This window comes from Brassica napus, chromosome C7 (assembly GCF_020379485.1).
Source record: "Brassica napus cultivar Da-Ae chromosome C7, Da-Ae, whole genome shotgun sequence".
Classification (NCBI taxonomy): Eukaryota; Viridiplantae; Streptophyta; class Magnoliopsida; order Brassicales; family Brassicaceae; genus Brassica; species Brassica napus.
The window spans coordinates 46,785,566-46,808,129 of record NC_063450.1 but is presented as its reverse complement, the minus strand read 5'-3'; the positions used below and the strand labels follow the sequence as shown (position 1 = coordinate 46,808,129).

Genomic DNA, 22,564 nt, shown 5'->3' with positions numbered 1-22,564 from the left:
TAATTTATGAATTATGACCCTATCATTCTCCGAGTGGTCTATCAAATTGCAAAGAATAGTTACTAATATATTTTTGCAACGAGTACACTGAAGTTTTGAGGGCAATTAACTCTTTGAGCAGGAAGCAAATAATAAAAGATTTCACCAACACATCCTTTCCACTTTTCTATCTGTTGAAACATCTCTCTCTCTATACATGGATAGATGTCAAAAAGAGGCTTACATAATGTGAATCTGTCTTCGAATCTCTCTGCAACACGTCTTCTTTGTCATCCTTGTGATTTAATCACCGCCTGCATGCATTTCACACACTAATTTATTTCCGAGCATTCACTTTTGTACTCTTCTTCATGATGGTGACTATGAGTTTGGTGTGTTAAAAAGACGAGGTTCTGTTTTTGTTTTTTAAATTATCAATGGGGGAAGTATTAAAGACAAGGAGTTGGACAAACAGCAGCTTCTGTACAGACTTAAAGTAACAAGCACGACAAAAACTAGCGGTGTCATATGGCCCTCAACGAATTTAGGATAGGACAATAGACTGTCATGTCTATAAAACGCATTCTAAACTATCTACCATGAATATATAAGCACAAATGGAGTAATATTCAATTGCCAGGTTCACGATCGTGGTCTATTAATACTTTTAGAGCAGGGAGCAAATGAAGGTTTCCATTCCATTTTTCTCTCTGTTGAAACAGCTCTTCACACTTTACACATATAGGTAGATGACAAATGGAGTTATAAAATGTGAAACATGCAAGTTTTCTATCACATTCAGCTACCAAAACAGTTCTCCAACCCAATGTTGACACACATAGTTCCAACTTCGAAGTCTAAATGCTACCATGAAACTAACAAACAACCATGCTTCTCTAAACTTCAAAATAAGCTTTGTGTCTAGCAACTGGTAAATTATTATCACACTCCAAACTATCTACCATGACTCTATCAACACAAATGAAGTACAAGCTTTAAGTTTTGGTACTAATTTGATCATAAAGCGTGAATTAATATATAAGTATACACTTGGTGATAAAAAAGATGAAGAAGAAGCTCTCTCACCTACGTGAAAAGCCACCGCTTCTCTGGCTCTGTTTCATGAAAAGGGCTCTCTCTCTTTCCTTCTCAACTCTCTCCCTCTTCAACCGCTCTTCCCTCAGCTCCTTCAAGCTCTTCTTCCCACTCTTCTTCTTAGACTCACTTCTACGTCCACCATCATCATCATCCTCCTCACCGCCACAACCAACTCTATCTTCATACTTACGCTTGTTCTCAACGTACCAAGGAAGCTTCACTCCTTTACCAGCAACACCATACCCCAATCTATACTTCTCCTCATCTGGATCCCCCGCCCTCGCAGCAGCATCTTTCGCAGAGGCTCTCGCAGTTGCAGCAGCTTCTTTCCTCATCTTCTTCCTCCTGTGATCTTCCTCCTCCCCAGGCTTATCACCATCCTTCTTCGGCAGCTCGATGGGATCGAAGATCTTGATCCCTTCGAAGAGATTGATGTGACCAGTCTTAGGCTCCTCCGGTTCAACAATCTTCGCGGAGGTGGAAGCAGGAGCAGGAGCAGGAGCAGGAGCGGCGTCTTTACCTTTCTCCGCCTCGGGAGAAGGTCGTTTGAGAGGAGCTAAGCCGCGGACGTTGCGGAGAACCTCGAGACGAGACTGGGCGTCTCGTTTCCTGGCTTCCTCGCGCTGAATCTGAGCTTCCTTGGCGGCGGCTTCCTCGTCTTTGCGGACTTTCTCTCTGTTGTCGAAGTTGTAGACGTTCCACCGCTTCTGCGGGAGGATGTTCAAACCACCGTGGCCTCCCATGGCTTACAGCTGAATCAACTGCAAAAATCGAATTCGGATTGTTCAAATCGGTGAATTCCGAAACCCTAATCTCGGGAGGAGCAAAAGATGAAGATCTCGTAAAACTAAATTAGATATGATGAAACCTTCAAAGCGAATTTAAGAATAATCGAATCGATAAGGAAAATTCGATTACCAGAATATTAACGCCGGCGAGCTTGATCGGAAGGAGAGTGCGACGATGACGTTCGCGAGAAATTGGATTTTTTTGGAATAAGTAGAGAGTTTTATATTATTTTTTACTTTAAGGCCCATTGGGCCAGATATGATATTTTGACAATTGTGTAACCCAATAGAGCTCCGCATGTGGGGGCAGTTTGTCCCTCCTATGCTTTTGCTTTTTTGGTAGCACTTGATTAACACATGTAAACCCCAACGATTCTCATGTCAAAGCACACAGTGGCCCATGTATGTTAAAAATATTTGACATTAAGCTGCCACAACTGCATCTAATTTCTGTAAATATCTCGGAGAGGCGATCCATGTATGGTTCAGAAGATCCATATATAAATTAGATACAGCTCACTTACATGAATCTTTTTTTTGGCATGTTATTATTAATATGTGCAGAGAATAGATCTCTTTTCGGACCAACGGTTGTCTTCAAGTAGCCATGTCAAGCTCCGGAGCTGGCAGTGGGAAGACATGATCGGACGAACTTAAACGGGCCTTCAGTACACAAATATTTATTTGTATCAAGTCCATTTAAAAGCAACACGCTCAATTGAATTCCACCAGTATTTACCCTTCCGTATTCTTCTTCATAACCCGCTAGGTAAGGGGTAAATATGTCATATCATGCAGCAACGTGATCCCGTCATATGCGGTGCTTCTTCTTTATCCTTTTTCGTAGGCAATATTAACATGCACAGCTTCCTCGTACACCGTCAGTAATATGGACGGCTGTGATTTTTCTCTTGGTATTAATTAATAGGTACCGTCAGATTCTCATCGATTTTCTAGAAGCAAAGTACCACGTCAGCTGAGGAGTTTAGATGCTATCATGCTCAGTCTGTATGCAATTCCTTGCCTTATCACAAACATTCAGACATATTTGGAAGTTGTTTGTTTTGCCTTTTTCTATTTTTTTTTTTATAAGCGTTTGATTAGAGAAGTGTTTGATCGCAGAAAAGCTTTGTCAACAACAGGTTTGATCATGGATTTTTTTTAATCCTCTTTTTTTTTTGTCTTATAGCGAACTGGGACTTGTTTTAGACAACTTAAGGTTGTGTTTCTATGTTGATCACTCGATCTTGGTTCGAAGACTTCGTAGCCGTTCAGGATATCTCTGAGACTTTGTTTATCTTTAGGACTTGATATTCGATTTTGAGTGGAAAATTTGCTTTTGATGGTGGCGTAACTGGTTGCGTATGTATATGTAGGGCGTGGAAGTAATGGCAAAAAGCACGTTCAAGGAAGAGCATGACCTAGGTACCTTTCTTCTTGTTTTTGGTGTTTTGATTCTCGCTTTTGATCATGTTGTCTTTTTTTTTGAACCTTCAGAGAAGAGAAGTGCAGAGGCTGCTCGGATTAGAGAGAAATATTCAGATAGGATTCCGGTGAGACCTCAGTGTTTTTCTTACATATATCCAAAGTCTTCTTTGATTTGAGTGTTGTTTCCTGTTCCATGTTCGGACCAATCCTTTGATTCTGCTTAGTGACACTTACGACTTAGTGAGTTGATTTGCTTAGTTCATGCATGTGGATCAGTGCTTCATGATTCGTATGGTTAAAAGTGACCGTTGACTTGAGTGATGATTGTTACACATTTTGTATATGTGTGGGATCCAGGTGATTGTTGAGAAGGCTGAGAAGAGTGATATACCAACCATCGACAAGAAAAAGTATGCATGTCTACTATTATCCATCTTATTCGGACCTAACTTGTGATTGACAACTAAGCTTTTTTTTGGTAGATACCTAGTCCCGGCTGATTTGACAGTGGGACAATTCGTGTATGTCATTCGCAAAAGAATCAAACTCAGTTCAGAGAAGGCTATCTTTATATTTGTCGATAATGTCCTTCCTCCAACTGGTAAAAACAGATACGTCTTCCTTCGTTTTTTTTTAAAACAAGCAAAAATATCATACGACGACGTGTTCCCAGTGAACATACGAAATTTTAAACTGGTTTACCTGATAACTTTGCAGGTGCTCTTATGTCTGCTGTGTATGAAGAGAAAAAGGATGATGATGGCTTCCTCTATGTCACTTACAGCGGAGAAAACACATTTGGATTTGCATCGTCATAGATCTCTTGCTCGATATTTCATCTCCTTATTTGATTATCTAAGCAAACAGCCTATGTACTTCTCTAAGAACTGTCGGTTGGGAGTTAATGTGTACAGAAAACATAAAATAATGTATATAATATGCTCTCTCGTATTCCCTTTTTCTTCCATATGATCTGAAAACCTACTTTCTGGGTACCATCACCACAAACTTGATTATGTGTTTTTGATGTCTTTCACTCTATGCCGACATCACATGATGCCGTGAGGGCACATGGTATTTACAAAAGCGTATAAGCCCAACTAAATAGAACACCAGCATCAGGAATTGTACCACGTGACAAACACGGTCCGTGCCGGTTGAGGACGGCCGATGATGTTAAGAAAGAGTCCCACATTGTCGTTGACGGTCGGACCATGCTGTATTGTTCTAATTTTTACACTTTCAATATTGATTTTGCATCTTTATTTAAATTTTATGAAAAAAATAGCTAAGATATAATATTTAGTTATGAACCTATGACCCTCAAAGATTCTCATTGAGGTCCGCTCAAACCGGTCACGTGGAACATGAGAGACGCGGTTGTGTGTTTTAGGGGAAAGTTAGTTACTTTGACCGTTGAGTGGAAGTTGAATGCAAAGACTCATAAGAAAAGTTAGTTATTTTGACAATTGAGTGAAAGTATGCAAAAAAATTCCATAGCTAATATAGTGTTAATCCATAGACATCACCTAATATAGTGCTAATCCAAAGACATCACTAGTAAGATTTTATTAACTGAATAAAAGTGGATGGTGTGTCTATAATAATGTCCTAATAAGATAAATTATCACGAAATGTTGTCACCTCAATTCAAAAAGTAATATGTCAAAGCTTAGAGAGTTAGAGATCACAAAATCTAGTGATCTATCTTTGGGATGTTGCATGATGTAGTTTCGGGTTTGGGAAAGTTATGAGATTCTGTCCAAAATCTCATAATAATCCAAAAAATTGATTATCACTGACCAAGACTTGGGAGAGTGATGTTAAATTGTGTTATGTGCTCTACATTTCTGAATTAATTGCCCTTGAAATAGGAATAGTTGGAAACAATAATGATGGGTTACAAGGGGAAGAATAAGCTTAGGAGATGAAAGAAGGAAAAACAGGAAACTGACCCCACGAAGGCCCTCAAGTAGACAAAAGGTTTGGCCGATCAAGACACCCACTATGCATACGAATACGATAGATACTTGTATATAAATGCAGAAATGAATGTGAATATATTTGCAAAAATGGACAAGAGAGAAACAAGAGCATGTTATGATAATGAAGGACCTCCCCACCTGCATTCAATGTTTGTCTTACTCTCTTTACTCTCTTATTTATCTTTCTAATTCTGCCTACATATACTCCTTCCCTATTCTCTTCTCTTACACTTAAAACACACATTTTTCCTGCTCTCATCTCTCTTTTATTAGACAACATAAATATAAGTATTTGAAGAAGAAAAAGAAGAGAGGTCATGTCTTGCTCTGTGAGGAGTAGATTCGCGATGGTGTTATGTATCATTATTTTGCTTTTGTCATCCAATGTTGGATATGCCAGTGCTCGTCGGCTAGGGCTTCGCAAGCATCACCACAAGGTTGCTTCTCTCGTACATGGCGGAGGAAAAAGGAGGGTGCTTGGTGGAATCGAGACAGGGGAAGTAGTGGTCATGGATTACCCTCAGCCTCATCGTAAGCCTCCTATCCACAACGAGAAGGCTTAACTACTCGATCCATACCCCTTTATCTATATCATACTGTTATATTCATATATGTATGCATTCACCATGTTGCTGGTTGTAATGACTTGTCCTATATACAATAATATATACGTGACCAATTTTTCTCTTCTCGATTCATCCTTAGAACAAACAAGCTGCACTACGTTTCTTCTAATGGCAACCTTACATTTGGATTTGACACTTTAAAGCTCTTGACCACAAGGTTAGCTCCAATTAGCGTAAGTAGTAAGTAACTGATCAGAGCCGGTCATGGGCAATATCCAGATGAAACATTAGTCTATGGTCCATATAATATCAGTGGTTAATATGTATAATTCATTTGGCCTCTAAATTGATTAAAATACATGTATTGATCATTTAATAGTTGTTCCAAACCCCATTAATTTCAGGGCCAACTGATAGCATCATTACAATATATACCATTGTCTTTGAGAGGTACACACACATTGCAGCTCAAATCTTAAGCTAGCCATAAGGCCCTGAACACTTCATCAAGTTACATTAGTGGTAACTGTTTAATTAGGACAAATAACGAAAATAATATTAAAGTCAAAATATGAAGCATTATTTTACAATCTCCAATAAACGATCTTCAAACTCTATGAATATTCCCACATAACAATGCACTCTGCCCAAAAAGAAGGGGAATCCTTATTTTATTATGAGAACAAAGCAGCAAAACTGATTACCCAAAAGGGAAACCCCAATAATACTGAGGTCTAAAGATGATTTTGAAAGAATGATGTGTCACAGTAGCACAAATAGTGTGTTGTCTGAAGTGGGCCACTTCCACATAAGGGAAACGAAGATAACATGATCAACACATCAACACATCAATGCAGTGGGGTACGAGCCTAAGATTGTTTATACACACTCAAAAAGATTGACGCCATTTATGTGTCTCTGCCTGATGCCTATTACCAACTCTGGTATTGGTTGTTTAAAGCAGGTATCAAACTGTGAAAAAAGGAGGTTCTGGTTTTTAATATTAACGGGAAAGTACTAAAGACAATGAACTAACAAGAAAAGCTCAACTAACTTTGGGTCCGTATCAAATGCAAACAGTATTAAAATGTACTACACCTCCATTACAGACTTTGAAAAACAAGCAAGACAAAAATACAAGTTGTGTAACCCATTGGGCATGGTTACCATCCCGGCCTCTGTGACAATTAGGACAGGCAATAGACTGTAATGTCTTGGAAACGTTTGGCAAGCACATGTGTGTGAATGAGAAACTTTCTGTAACTATTTATGTATACAAAAAACACCACAAAACTGTTTGTCTAATAGAAGAAACACAAGTGGGTAGAGGTTAGCCTCATGATACGCCCATGTCTTACACATGTCTAATATGTAATTAATAGCGTGTAGAGACAGTTGTACCAGCAGTGACCAGTGAGCAAGCACCAAGAGATGATCATCACAATATGACAAATAATTGCAGGGTGCAGAAAAGTAGGTCAGCTTCAAACAGATATTTAATTCTGTCACGGAAATAACGGTTTGAAAACAAACTTACCGGTATATTTGTCTTCATACCTATACATGTTACAGAATTGTGCTCAAACCAAGTCAGTATGATCTCCTCAGGAGCAAGTCTCACTACACAAAGATTAGAGAAACTCAACATACTCACTTTGGTCTAAAGATCCTCACAATACTTCAGTCTCCCAATAAATTAACTTCTTGCACTCCAGGGGATCAAGGCCAGTCTTTAGTATAGTGAGACGAAATATTAATCTAATATGTATAGATTTTAAGCTCTTTAAAAGCTGATTAAAAATATATGTAAAGGTATATAACTCAAATTGTTGTTTTAGCCTCAGAAATCTCAGCGCGAACCTCCTCAGAATTTACTTGCTCGTTTGACTCCAATAGAAGGTTGAAGTGTTGAAGAATAAAAATACACAATAGTAGAAATCAGGTTTCAACACTTCAACCTCTAATGTAATTTTTTTTTGAATATAATGTTAATTTTTTTTTTTTAAAAGACTTTTTGTACATCATGTGTGTAACTTTTTGTGTTTAAAACTGGAAAATAAAAACCTTATAGCTAGAAACAGAGCAACCCAAAGCTTGAAAGTTTATGCTTGTATAGCAAACCAGAGCTGCAGAAGTGCTTCGAGTCTTTGATTTCCAGTAGCGAAGATGGCTAGACATTTGTTCTTTACTTGGCGATCAATAAATTTGACCAGAGAAGCAGTAGGTGTAGGAGTTTTGAGCCATGACGTCTCTCATTCCTTTCCTGCCAGAGCGAGTGTAGAGAGGTTTGAAAAACAACTCGAACCAGAAAGCAGACCCTGCAGTCCAAAGTGTTACTTACGAGCAGGAGAAGGATGCTATCCCAGTCTGTACTGAAGTGCATTCCTAGAAGCCCTCTTGTCAAGTCAAACCTCTCATGTAATTATCTTACGAATAAAACTGAAATTTCTTACTATGTATTTAGTATATTGTTAAAGTGATACACAGTATTATTAAATAAACAGATTACATTATAAGAATCACATTAAACCTTCGCTAAAGATGACAAAATGGTATTTAAGGATATATCTTAAAAGAGTTTAAATCCAACCATAATTTAATGGTATTCAGTTAATAGTTAAAATGTTTTAAAATTTAATGTTGTTGGATTTTATATTCATAATTAATCATGCATCATATTTTTGAAATCTGATGATATTAAATAAAGATTTTAAATACTTTTCTAAAATCCAGTACTATTCAAAACTGGATAAGTAAAATCAGATCTAGTTATGGTAAAAAAAATTAGGGTGATTTAGTTGTCAATTTTTAATTGTTTTATATTATTATTTGTAACTACATCTTTTCTAGCTATAAAAACTGTAAATAGACGATACTATATTACTATATATATGAGTCTAGCTTGAAGGTTCAAGAATAAATAAAAAATGATGAGGTCTTTTATTTGTCTCTCTCTCATCCTTCTGCCTCTCGTATATAACGTGGAAGGACTTAAAATTGAGCCTAGTCCCTGGAAGCCGATCAGGAATGTACAACTTGGCTCCTACGTAGAGATCGGAAGGTTTGCTATAGAAGCGCATAACAAGCAGTCGAAGGAGATTCTGGCGTTCGTGAAAAACGTTCGGGGAAAAGAGCAATACGACAATGGCCTCAGGTACGCTCTGATAATCGCAACGAGGAATAGCGATGGTGTAGCAAAGAACTATGAGGCTGTCGTGTTTGAAAGGCATGTTATGCAAGACAGGGTCCTTGAGTCTTTCAAGGAGATATAGATTTAACTTGGATTTTTGTAAAAGTCGATCTCGTTAGATTAATTATTATATAAAGACTATCAGAAGTATGTTTCTTTGAGATTTATATAAAAATCTGTTACTTGGAGATTTGACTCGACCGACGAGGATGTGATGCATTTCCACGCATGCATGCAGACGTCGATATATTTATCAAATTTATTACTTTATTAATATGAAAATTACTGAATTGTACATCTAAACGTTAGTTTAAATATTCAGTTGAAATCAACCATCAGGACTTGTTTGTATGTCATATGATGAAGATTGATCTTTGGTAGACCATGATCTCTTCTTTACCTGTTGCAATTTCCACCTGAACGGCTAAGCTTTCGGAAGTTTGTCTGGACTCGGTCATCAGCAAAAGGTGGAATAACTTGTTCATGGAGGTACATGTGAATAATGTTACGATAAAGGAAAATTTAAGAAATTAGAGTTTAAATGGGTAAGCTGACATGGATGGATATATCATGATTTTACTATATATTTTCAAGTTTAATGCTCCTTTATTGGATGTAATGAGTACCATGGCAAATCTTCTCAAACATCATTTTACAGTGGGAGACCAATGAAAGAGCGAATCAGTCGATTCGTCCGGCAATCTTCAGCTTATCTCTACGAATGACGGCATCGTTGATTTGGTGGCTCTCTCGTGTCGTCGAAGGTATTTTTTGTCGGGTGTTTTGGATTTGTTTCGTGTTTGGATTATTGGTCCGGATCAGGTTTGGGCAGGGTTGTCAGAAGCTGTAGGAGCCGTTGTTTCAAAGTTTGAGGGCGCATTTCTCTCCGGTATGCTCGTGGTGTACGGCTCTCGTCCTCAACCGTCTCGGTTTCTCTTGGTCCGAACCTGTTTTGTTGCTTAGCAGGCATTAGGCTTTGCTCACTATCCTTTTACAGTTTTTGATCTTGGCCGCATTAGGTTATATTGTTTTGTTTTGTTTTTACACTTCGATACAAGTTGGCTATATAATTTTTGTAGCAGTTTAAAATTTGATATAAAATTTAACATTAAAAAAAGAAGAGCGAATCAGTTTATAACATAAATCATTTAAATCGAGAGAAGCTTTAATGATTTGTGGTTGATATGCACTTAACCCTTTTTTTTTTTTTGATAACCGAGTGTTCTGGCTCCACCGTGGTGGTCCAGACTAGAGACCGAAGCGAGCAAGGACGCTACCAGAGCGTCACCATGTGGCTCACCGTGAACGATCTTCGGTCTCGGGCGCTGAGAGGTCCGCATGTAAATTCCCCAGTGGCCGGGTTTTGAACCCAGGTGGCGGAACTCACAGCCGTGAGCCATTTACCACAGCCCCACTTAACCTTCCAAGAATTAATATATTGCCATACAATACAACGACATAAGCTGAAGCCATTAATTAGTTATAAATGCAAAACATTCTATAATCTTGGTCACGTTATAAGATGCGTAATTTATGCTATCTTATTCATAGATAGATATGATGATCGTAGATGTGAGAAGTATTAGAAGTCAATGCCCATTTACACATTTGTTCTTGTTTGGAAGTCTATTTGAGCAATATAGTACAATTATATAAACTTTCGATTGAATGAGCTGGCTAGCCTTTTTTTCCCTCTAAATATATGTGATCTTTAGTTTTTGCAAACAAATGTATATTCTGAAGCTGTCTAGTTTTGTAGTGAACTAGTAAATAAAATATGACGAAATTTTTTTCGTGTTTCTAAGAAAATCTAAATCTAATTTTTTAATAGTTTTAGCTTTTAATTATGAAAAATAACCAAAACACTACATTAGTTATTATTTATTGAAAACTTCAAATGTTCCATTGATCGACAATTGTTTTTTGTCTGGGCAGATAAAAATGAGTGATCTACACATGTAAAGTTTACATTGTTATTTTCTACAGAATGCTTTATTTGGAACACGGAGCTTACTTTTAAGTGAAAGGACAATGACATATGTAAATGAAATAGTTGGTGGACCTCTTCGTTACTAATTTACTACAATATTTAATCTGTATACACTTTAGTTGGTCAATCTCTCCCATTAGGGTTTCTTCAATAATTTTATGAATACACTTTAGTTTATTTCATCATAACCGGCTTATGTGTCATGTGTCCACACCAGAGCCTGACATGAGATTTAGTGGACCGTAGCCGACTTTATAAAAATTTCACCTAAAAATCTTTTTTGGTAAATTTGAGCATCTAAGATTTTTTTTTTTGAAAACTTTTTTCTATATAATTCTTTCCAAAAATTTCGAGGGTCCAAGATCAATGTTTCGTTAGGCTTTGCCCAGCACCGATCCTGGTCTACACGTGCAATTTTAACTTCAAACACAAAGTAAAACTAAATGGTTAAAATGATACTCCTTCCATTTTATAATGTAAGTAGTTTTGTCTAAAAGCAAAAAAATTAAAAAAATTAAAAAATTATTATGTTTTAAAAAGTATAATAAATAGGTTAGATATAACTTAACTAATCAAAAATAAATCTATTTAATTTGATTGGTTACACTATATTCAATAAATGTAAAAGTTATCTAGAAATATGAAAACTACTTACATTTTCAAACAAAAAAAAATTCCTAAAACTATTTACACTTTTTTTTGGACACCAGAAGTGGAACACACTTGTGTAGATCTTTGACTTATAAATAATCATTCATATTCCTTAATCCTTACATTATGTTTGCTGTCAGAATGAAGACACGCATGTAGTTTTAAATCAAACTTTGTAATCAGTTACTATGCATTCAAAATGAGATTGGATCCACCTTCTCTTATTTTGGCGGCATGTTTACTCTTTTTATTCGTCATCAGTGATTTAGTGGCGACGATGACTTTTGCACCATATTAGTTGGGATTAACGTTGAATTTTGATTTCCATTATTGGGATTGGTAATCTGAATAATTTATAAAACGAGTAATAAATAATTATATGAAAAATCTAATGGTCAGAAAACATAATTTACACGTGTGGGTAATAAAGAGATGGCCACAAAAAGTTAACCAAGTATGAAAACCATGATGATGTCATATGAATGTACTCCTATACTTTTCTAATAGGTTGAGATGTCCTTTATAAACTAAATTGCTTTCGTCTAGTGATATAGGAGCTTCAGCTATTCAGCTGGAGCGTCCGTTTCTGGATTCGAGTTTTGGTCACTGCGAAAATTTACATGTGGGCTGCAGCATCCGAGATCGAAGATCGTTAATCGGTGAGCCACATGGTGACGTTCTGACAGCGTCCATGCTCACTTCAGTCTCTAGTCTGGACCACCTCGATGGGACCAGGATACTCGGTTAGAAAAAAAAAAAAAAAAGATATCCTTTATAAATTCTTCTTTTTTTTTACTGAATTATAAATTCTTCTTGATCACCGTTACGTTTACGTACACTCCTAAACATTTATCCAAAAACTATATAATAAACATTACTTCTTCTCCCTAACTTTTTCCATAGTTAAACGCTTAATACATTTTAGACAATCCACAGTGAAAACATCTAATAGAAACTCTCATAAATAATATTATGAAGAAACTTATAGTGTCTCACCCCCATGAGAATGCCCTTAAGGATGTCTTGAACTTGTGGAATAGTGGCCCGTTGATATTTTCTTATAATCAACACCATACATAAAGGATCCATTATATTCGTTCCTTTAACTATTAAAAATGGTTCATGCTAAAATACCATAGTTAGAAGTTTTTTCTTTATCGTTTTTAGGGGCTCTTTGATTGCTTGTTAGCAGACTGGGATTCAAGATTCTTGTATCGCTTTTACATTACTTCATCGTAATGAAATTCACATTCTTAGCAAAAATCAAATAAAAAAAATGACATACTTAAACAAAAAAAAATGACATATACGCGTAGACAAACAATTATGTACAAATTGATACACCTAACTTGGCAGAAAAGGACATTTCTTGATGGAACCATTCATAAGTATTAAAAATTATGTTGCTACGACAAAATGGTATATTTAGATTTTACGTTTTAACTAATCAACAATTGTGGATATTATAATTAAATATTATGTACTCTTTATACAATATTAGTATTTGTCTATTTTGGTCGACGTAATGAGGATATACCTAATCTGTATCTCTACGTACGGATGTCTACCGATTGTTTGAGTGGGGACAAACACAATCTTTACGATTACATTTGTGTTAGTTACATTGTTAATTAGTTCAGATTCTAGTTGGAGTGTTGAGCAACTCACTGTGCTGTATAATTAAACATCACAAAAACAAACACAATACAAGAAAGTCGAAATTGCTTAAATAAATAAATAAAAACTAAAAAAGCAATAGAAACTTGGGTTTTTAGTAATTAAACCCTCGACCAAAGATTAATCGTAAAAAAACCTCAACTAAAAATCCTGTGAAATAAACCCTCAACTTTAATTCCGTTAACATATGTTACCCTGCTTCTAAAAAACCATGACACAGGGTGACATACATTAACGGTTTATAATATGAAGATTTATAATGTTGAAAACTTAGTTGAGGGGTTTTTTTTACGATTTAAAAATAGTTGAGGGGTTTTATCACTAAAAGTCATTAAATGGTTTAAAAACTTTATTATCATTTATACATTGTTTTATATTGATATAAGCCTTTAAAACTAATTTATAAACTTTAGTACGTTAATTTATTATAAAATTAATTTATACATCCTAAATTAATAATTTTTAGTAATACTTACAACTTAATAAAACTTCAAAATATTAAATTATTTGATATTTGGCAATAGTGATATAAAAAATTTGTGTGTTTATATCGTCATTGTCGAATATCAAATAATTTAAAATTTCTACGTTATATTAAGTTTTAAGTAGTGTTGAAGATAATTCATCCATGAAGTCAATCTTTATATTTAGAGTATGACGCATTTTTTCTATTTTTATGATTTCCGTCCTCCGGCTCATATTTTCCTGCTATCCCCCCCCCAAATAATGCATGATTATTTTTATTCTCATTGATTTCTGAACAAATACGTTATATTTTTGTTTTCTTGATCAATAAAATAATAGATTTGATATATTATTCTTGATTTATTGTATTACTTTATGTTTCAGTAGTATCACGAAGATTGTTAGATTATTTTATTTTAACAAATAGCAGAAATTGTAAAAATTTATAAAATCATTGTGTAATTACTGGATTAATCATATGTAAAAGTATTAAAAGATTTATGAAACTTTATAAATCAGTTATAAAGTAATGTATTAAAATTTATAAATTAGTTTTAAAGACTTATATTAATATAAAACAATGTATAAATGAAAATAAAGTTTTTAAACCAAGCAACGTTGAGTTGACGTAGTGGTAAAGGGGTTACAACTGTACTACCGCCACCCGGGTTCAATTAACGGTGGGAGGGACTATCTACAATGCTTAGGTTCCCGACAAAGAGGTGAAACCACCTCTTTTTTTAACCATTTAATGATAAAACCCCTCAACTATTTTTGAATCGTAAAAAAATTCTCAACTAAGTTTTCAATATTATAGAGGGTTTTTAGTAATTAAACCCCTCAACTAAAGATGAATCGTAAAAAAAAACTCTCAACTAAAAATCTTGTGAAATAAACAATCAACTTTAATTCCGTTAACATATGTTACCCTCCGTCTAAAAAACTGTGACGGAAGGTGACATATGTTAACGGTTTATAAGTTGAGGGTTTATAATGTTGAAAACTTTGTTGAGGGTTTTTTTTACAATTCAAAAATAGTTGAGGGGTTTTATCAGTAAAAGTCATTACATATTATTAAATTATTTATTATTATTTATACATTGTTTTAGATTGATTTATAAGCCTTTAAAACTAATTTATAAATTTTAATACATTAATCTATTATAAAATTAATTTATACATCTTAAATTAATAATTTTCAACACTACTTACAACTTATTATAACTTTAAAATATTAAATTATTTGATATTTGGCAATAGTGATATAAAAAAAATTGTGTGTTTATATCGTCATTTTCAAATATCAAATAATTTAAAGTTTCTAAGTTATATTAAGTCTTAAGTAGTGTCGAGGATAATTCATACATGAAATCAATCTTTCTATTTAGAGTAGGATGCACTTTTTCCTATTTTCATGATTTTTGTCATCCGACTCATATTTCTCCCCTCCCCTCCAAAATAATGCATGATTATTTTTATTCTCATTTATTTCTGAATAAATACGTTATATTTTTATTTTCTTGATCAGTAATATATTTGAAACATAAAGTAATACAATAAATCAAGAACAATATAGGAAAATAGGAAAGTATGAGCCGGATGACGAAAATCATGAAAATATGAAAAAGTGCGTCCTACTCTAAATAGAAAGATTGACTTCATGGATGAATTATCCTCGACACTACTTAAGACTTAATATAACTTAGAAACTTTAAATTATTTGATATTTGACAATGACGATATAAACACAATTTTTTTTATATCACTATTGCCAAGTATCAAATAATTTAATATTTTGAAGTTATAATAAGTTGTAAGTAGTGTTAAAATTTATTAATTTAAGATGTATAAATTAATTTTATAATAGATTAATGTATTAAACTTTATAAATTAGTTTTAGTGATAAAGCCTCTCAACTATTTTTGAATTGTAAAAATAACCATCAACAAAGTTTTCAACGTTATAAACTCTCAGCTTATAAACCGTTAACATATGTCACCCCAGTCACGGTTTTTTAGACGGAGGGTAACATATGTTAACGGAATTAAAGTTGAGGGTTTATTTTATTTTTAGTTGAAGGTTTTTTTTACGATTCTTCTTTAGTTGAGGGGTTTAATTACTAAAAACCCTATTATAAACTCTCAACTTATAAACCGTTAACGTATATCACCCTCCGTCACGGTTTTTAGACGGAGAGTAAGATATGTTAACGAAATTAAAGTTGAAGGTTTATTTCATATGAGTTTTAGTTGAGTGGTTTTTTTACAATTCATTCGAGGGATTTTACCAAACAATCCGGTGTTTTTGGATGGGGCCTAGTGTAAGCAGTCCACTCGAAATGGCTCATCTTATATAGAGCTAGTTTTTGAGGAAATTGTGACTAATTATGAAGATGTGGTCAAAATCTTTACCAAACTGAAAAAGTTTATATATATAATTTTTCATACAAATGATCGAGCTGATCGACCAATCAGTGATCTTAATCATGCAATCTATTGGTCTCTTATTGTTTTTACGAGGATGGTGATTAAACGGATGATCGATTATCCCATGCTCTCTTGTTTATTCTATTGTAAAGTCAGATAGATTAATTTTTTTTTAGTAATTTAGACATTTTCAGATCTAATTGTTGGAAAAGGAAATTGATATTTTCATGTACAAGTTTGAGAAATATTGCCTCGTGCAAAATTAAAATTCCTTCTCCATGAAGGTGAAGACCAAACTACTCTCTCTCTCGCGAATCTTGCGGACGCCGACAGCATAAACCCTAGCTCCGACATCGATCCGTCGTTGGCGTCGGAGGCACACCTCTTCCTCTCTTAATCTCGTTTTCTCTTTGCTTCCTCTCTCTCTGTTCAATCTAAGCCGATATGTTTGAATCTCTGTGTTGTCGTTGACCTCCGGAGACTACTTTTAGTCGACGGAAATGGTCCCGGCTTCTTATGGAGAAACGACGAGGCCCAAGGAAGAACGTCAGAGGTGGAAGTCGGCTTTTAGGACCGACGGTCCCGTCAGATCCAGTTTTCTCCTTTTCGAGATCTACGGTTCTACCGTCGCGGCGACGGCGCGTGACGCGACCAGACGACTCCTCAAGACCGGATCTACTCTCCCCTATGGCGGTGAGACGGTGGAGGAGTGGCTCAACGGGTGGTGAACATAGGCTTGGCTCTTCGGTTCTCGGAGAGACGACGTGCTGCAAGGTGCTTCGACAACGGAGTAGTCAACCGGAGAAGAGCTCTTGCGGGTTTAGTGCGGCGGAGATCGACTTCCCAACGCCGGCGACGGTCTCGAGGTCGAGCCGATGGTCTGACTCTGCACCTCTGCTAGCTACGATTTGGTAGGGCGCATTCCGGTTGCAGTCACCAAGGTCCGCTTTCAGTCCGGACTTCCTTGTTCGGTTTCAGGCTTAGAAGCGGGATAGTGATAGCCGGAAGGTATGAGGTTCGAACGGGATGCACCTGTGGTGTTGACACTGTTGGGACACAGACTGAATGCAAATCATTAGGGCTCAATAGTTGGTTTCTAAAGGATAGCTGGTTAGCGTCATGGGTTTCTTGTGCTATTACTATGTTCGTCTTTGTGGTCTAATCTTAGGGTTTAAGAACCGGTTTATCTCGAGTTGTGAGATGAATTCGGTTCGTTGTGGTGAAAGTTACAGCGATGATTTGATCAGGTAGTTTAGGATCCAACTCAGTGATTTTAGGCGATACTAGATTGCGTCGTTTGTACATCGGGTTGAAAACTTGTGTGGTTGTAATCCGTGTTCACAATTTAGATAATGAAAGTTGACGTTGAACCCAAAAAAAAAAAAAAATTCCTTCTCCTTGATGTTAAGAAGACGATGTATGAATGAATGTATCTATGTCCGTTTTCATGGCCACGTGTGGACAAGCTAAAGCTGGGCACGTGCGGCAAGATGTTCTTTGAAAGCTTTACGAACCGTTGGATATACAATCTAACGGTCTAGAAAATCAATTCCTCAGCCATTCATAACTCAACCCCATCAAATTACCAAAAAATCAACTGGCCCCACATATCCTGTGGAGTCGGCTCCTCTGTTTGAAGGGCAAGAATGTACTTTAAAACGGACCCCCTTGGTTCACCTAAAAGTCACAGCCACATGGATGGTGAGACAGACATGCAGCTCCTGGGAATCGTCGATTTAATACAGATTCAACTCTAGATCTCTCCACGTGTCATCATTATGATAAAACTCGTCACAGTCCCGTGACTTCAGAGTCACCCATATACTAAAACAGCTAAAAAGCCTTCTCATCGTCTTCCTCAAGCCTCCTCTTCTATAATCTCGCCATGAAAGCTCCGAGAAACTGAAAACAAAATGGTTTCCGTGGAGGATTCGTTATCACATTCAAACTCAACCCGCCTCCAATTAACAACGAACTTCTACGGCTCACCTTCCTCGTCGACGGAGAGGATACACCGTCAAACTGGCCGGTCGATGAGAACGGTTAGATCTAACTTCTACCAAAGCGGAGACCAGTCCTGCTCATTCGTCGGCGACGAGTACCTTTCCGATTCCGTCGTCGACATGAGGCTCGGCGAGCTAGCTTCGAAAAAAACCAACTTATCGGCCCATTCAAAAGCTTCCTCAGTGATAGATGAAGTCTTCCTCGACATCTCTCAAGCGTTTAGCGATTTCTCCGCGTGTAGCAGCGATATCTCCGGTGAGCTTCATCGTCTCGCTTGCTTGCCATCGCCGGATGTTAACGAGAACGTGAGAGTGCAAGATCCAGAGCCGTGTCTAGGGTTTCTGGAGAGGGAAAGCTTCTCCACGGAGATCATCGAGTGTATCTCGCCGGAAGATCTGCAGCCGACGGTGAAGCTCTGCGTCGACGGACTTCGATCATCTTCCGTTGCTATTAAACGATCCGCGGCCGCGAAGCTGAGGCTACTGGCGAAGAATCGTGCGGATAACCGTTTGTTGATTGGGGAGTCTGGAGCTATCCAAGCTCTGATTCCGCTTCTTCGTTGCAACGATCCGTTGACGCAGGAGCATGGCGTTACAGCTCTGTTGAACCTCTCTCTTCACGATCAGAACAAATCTGTTATCGTTGCGGGAGGAGCTATCAAGCCGTTGGTGTGGGTGCTTAAGACGGGGACGGAGACTTCAAAGCAGAACGCCGCGTGCGCATTGCTCAGCTTGGCCCTCGTGGAGGAGAACAAGAACTCGATCGGAGTGTGCGGTTCGATTCCGCCGCTTGTTTCTCTTATATTGAATGGATCTTGCAGGGGGAAGAAGGACGCGCTCACGACGCTTTACAAGCTTTGCACGCTTCAGCAGAATAAAGAGAGAGCGGTTGCAGCTGGAGCGGTGAAGCCGTTGGTGGAGCTTGTGGGGGAGGAAGGGACGGGAATGGCGGAGAAGGCGATGGTGGTTCTGAGCAGCTTGGCGGGGATTGAGGAAGGTAAAGAAGCTATTGTTGAGGAAGGAGGGATCGCGGCGCTCGTGGAGGCTATTGAGGATGGATCGGTGAAAGGGAAAGAGTTTGCGGTGTTGACGTTGTTGCAGCTTTGTGGTGATAGTGTCAGGAACCGTGGGTTGCTTGTGAGGGAAGGTGCGATTCCTCCGCTTGTGGGTCTCTCCCAGAGCGGCAGCGTTAGCGTTAGAGCTAAACGCAAGGTAAGAACTTTACCTATCTTTTTTTGACTAGCTTTATAACAGCTTGAGCTTTTGATGAATTGTCATTGTTTTCTGTTCTGCAGGCAGAAAGACTTCTGGGTTATCTTAGGGAGTCAAGGAAGGAGGGAAGTTCATCAAGCCCTTGAACTGCATTTGCATGGTTCCTTTGAATGCAACCATGTAAACAGAGGTTTTCATCAGTCTAGTAGTATGTATATACTTGAGTGTATTTATTGTGGTTTTGTATAGCATTTTGTTTCGACTGTAAAAAGAGAGGATCAAAGGAGTCCAAGAAAACGTGACTGACTTTGATCTTTCTTTGTATTCATGATGTTAAGCTAGTTCTTAAGGGTTTTAAAGGAGTGTTATTTGGATTACTAGTCTAGCACTTGGGTGTGAGGGGTGGAATACGCTGGTTTTCAAGGCAAATAGCTTGTAGCGTCGGCAAATGCTTGTTCAATGAAGAGCAATGCAATTTTAATACATATTTCTTGGTCAATGACGGTGTGTATGTGGGAGAGACGGTGGATCTGGTGGATGGTTTGTGTGTCACCTTATCTGGTACCACTGATAATTCCTACAATGGTAATGGTTAGCGTTGAAACAGTAGTTTGTCCCACCTCATCGACAATGATGCTTATGCTTGCCCCGGAAGTTAACTTTTTCACTTTTATTGTTACCTTTGATACTTTAGGTACACAAAGTTGGCTGCTTTATTTATAGAAGAACTAGGGGGATTTCTCGCGGCATATTGTTTTATTATTGTTAAGAGTATGATATTTTGGATAATGTAATTTTGTTGTCGGTTTTATTTGTTAAGAGCATTACTTGATATTTTTAGTGTGTTTTATAGTAGTAGGTGATATATTAATATATTTTGTGTTTGTTTTTTTGAATAATTTGTTTTTGTGTGTATAGTACTTGTTAGTAGTGAAGTGAGCCTCTAACGTAAAAGAATATTTAATTTCAATAACTTTGTATCTACGCATTTGTTGATTCTAAGATTAACGGTTTCAGCATCAAAATTGTATTTTATTTTTTTTTAATTATAACTGTGTTTTTTGCCATATCCCCATATTTTGACCTTGAGCTGTCACCGTCTATGTATTTCGTTAACTTTCTGGTGTGCGATACTTCTCACCATCACCGGAAAAAAGATTCACCTCTTTCTCTTGTTCTTCCTTGTCTTCTTCACCTGTGAGATTATATGGTATTTGTTGTAGATCAGGTTTATGAGTTTTCAGTTGTTCGGTTGATTCTCACGGCATTGCAGGCTGTTCCAATTAATAATGACAGGTACTCTTTTTCCTTAGATTTCAGCTGATGTTTGGAACTGTGCTTCTTTGGTTGGGCCAGAGTTTAGTCGTCTTTGATGTTGTATTCATCGTTGTTGGCTTACCGTCAATAGTGTCTCTGTTCGTATTGGTTTTCAAGATCTATTTTTGGTATTCTGATTTATATGCTTTCTTTTATAGCTCGAGGACGGTTCCATAGTTTGTTGATTTCGTTTCGTCTCCCTTTCCCTCTCTATTCTCGCATCTCTTTGCAGCTTTCATCGCATCTATGGTGGCTCTCCCTTTCACCGTGTTTGTCACTTCAGGTTTGGATAATGTTTTTGTTCGTGTATGCTATGTGGGCTTGGAAGGTTATTTCTGGTCTCAAGTTTAGTCCCTGATTTCTCAGTGTTTGTCTTTCATTCTCCATTTCTCAAGTTGTTTCTTTTCTTTCTATATTTTTCTTGGTATAGGTGTGTGGAGTTAGTCTCTTGGAGCTTTGGTCCCTTCTATCCAGTGCTTTGTGGTTTTGCACTTGCATGGTCGTCTTGTATGTTCTTGTTTAGTTTGTGAGGTGTTTCTTACCTTTTAGCTACTGGTTGTGATTTCGGTGCTTTAGGCATATATATTCTTGCTTCTGGCTTTGGCATTTCGATTATTATTCTTCCTTTGGTCCGCTTTCTTGGTTATTTGCGTTGCTCTAGTTTCTTATTCTTAATTTGATTATCTTAAGATATTAATAGTGAAATAAATAATAAAAATTGGCAAAAATAATAAAATGATGAAAGTTTATGCTATTTTTATTTGTGAATAAATTAAATATTTAAAATATATTTATATTCTTTTATTTATTTCTTGAATTTTAGGGACCAATAAATATGAGAAAGATTAGGTAGTACATAATTGGAAATTGATGGAGCAAATTGCAATAATTTAAATGAAGAAGGATTTAAAATTATAAAACAAACATGATGACACATGTCAACAAACCTCCCTTCCACATGTCATAAGAAGAGAAAAAACCAACTTTATATGTATAGATATGCTTTTGCAAACCACTTTTGGTAAATGACGTTAATTGAGGTCAAATTACAGAGAATCTGATCTATTAAAACGAGAGTACAAATTTAAATTATTTTTTAGTTTGTACAAATTTAAATTATCTCTTAGTTTTGCAAGTTATTTACACTAAAATGCCACTGAGATTATAAATAATATTTTCTTAAATTAATGGTGTCTTTTTCCGATTAATAAATGCATTTTTCTAATTTTAATTTAACAAGAAAAATGGCAACAATGACGGTAATATTATGGCATCAATTAACTATAACCTCGAGTTTTTTTTTAATATAACCTATAAAAAATATATTTGTTCTTCTTCACCTATACCTAATCCACTTGTATACAAAGCAATGGAAAATTACCATTAGTTTTTCTTTTAATAATATAGATAAACAAACATGACAGATTAAGAAAAAAAAAGAAAAAAAAATGAAGGTTTACGTTTTTTTTTATTTAACTAAAATTCAAACCAATTATTGAATTACTATATTCTTAAGTTTGTATTAATTTCGTTAGTATTGACCAAAAATCAATTTACTATTTACTAAATTACCTACCTTTTTTAAATAAACAAAATTATTTGTTTTATTATTATATTTTGTTATTATTATCCCCAAAAATCAATTTACTTATTTGTTTTGTTATTATTAGCCCCAATTTGACTGTTCTACTTTTGTTAAAAAAAAAAATTCAAAGTCAAAACAATAATATCTTTCTAAGTCTATTCATACGTAATCAATAAAAAATATTTGATATCGCTATAAGATATA

The 22,564-nt window shown here is 36.2% G+C and overlaps 5 protein-coding genes across 7 annotated transcripts; 4 read left to right on the top strand and 1 right to left on the bottom strand.

The window, feature by feature from the left end:
* Positions 1–46: 46 nt before the first annotated feature.
* On the bottom strand, positions 47–2,143 carry LOC106411231 (leukocyte receptor cluster member 1). Of its 2 annotated transcripts, XM_013851947.3 has the most exons (3): positions 1,996–2,143; positions 1,066–1,838; positions 47–293 (listed from the first exon to the last, which is right to left on the bottom strand). In XM_013851947.3, the coding sequence occupies exons 2-3, from the start codon at positions 1,818–1,820 to the stop codon at positions 287–289; spliced, it is 762 nt and encodes a 253-aa protein (XP_013707401.2). In that variant the 5' UTR covers positions 1,821–1,838; positions 1,996–2,143; the 3' UTR covers positions 47–286. The 2 variants fall into 2 exon arrangements, with proteins under 2 accessions (XP_013707401.2, XP_022562149.2); XM_022706428.2 differs by lacking the exon at positions 47–293 and having other exon boundaries at positions 856–1,838.
* Positions 2,144–2,869: 726 nt separating this feature from the next.
* On the top strand, positions 2,870–4,254 carry LOC106411232 (autophagy-related protein 8f). Of its 2 annotated transcripts, XM_013851948.3 has the most exons (6): positions 2,870–3,007; positions 3,242–3,290; positions 3,363–3,418; positions 3,651–3,703; positions 3,776–3,894; positions 4,011–4,254. In XM_013851948.3, exons 2-6 carry the CDS (start codon positions 3,254–3,256, stop codon positions 4,109–4,111), a joined length of 366 nt encoding a protein of 121 aa, XP_013707402.1. In that variant the 5' UTR covers positions 2,870–3,007; positions 3,242–3,253; the 3' UTR covers positions 4,112–4,254. The 2 variants fall into 2 exon arrangements, with proteins under 2 accessions (XP_013707402.1, XP_048618841.1); XM_048762884.1 differs by having other exon boundaries at positions 2,871–3,007; positions 3,242–3,418.
* Positions 4,255–5,252: 998 nt separating this feature from the next.
* On the top strand, positions 5,253–5,967 carry LOC106409258 (protein GOLVEN 1-like). The gene has a single exon (XM_013849916.3). The coding sequence runs from the start codon at positions 5,596–5,598 to the stop codon at positions 5,839–5,841; it is 246 nt and encodes an 81-aa protein (XP_013705370.1). The 5' UTR covers positions 5,253–5,595; the 3' UTR covers positions 5,842–5,967.
* A 2,804-nt stretch (positions 5,968–8,771) lies between these two features.
* On the top strand, positions 8,772–9,116 carry LOC106408380 (cysteine proteinase inhibitor 4). Its single transcript, XM_013849167.1, has one exon. It carries the CDS (start codon positions 8,772–8,774, stop codon positions 9,114–9,116), a length of 345 nt encoding a protein of 114 aa, XP_013704621.1.
* Positions 9,117–18,063: 8,947 nt separating this feature from the next.
* Positions 18,064–19,957, top strand: LOC106410891 (U-box domain-containing protein 4-like). Its single transcript, XM_048762883.1, has 2 exons — positions 18,064–19,458; positions 19,542–19,957. Exons 1-2 carry the CDS (start codon positions 18,157–18,159, stop codon positions 19,602–19,604), a joined length of 1,365 nt encoding a protein of 454 aa, XP_048618840.1. The 5' UTR covers positions 18,064–18,156; the 3' UTR covers positions 19,605–19,957.
* Positions 19,958–22,564: the final 2,607 nt, after the last annotated feature.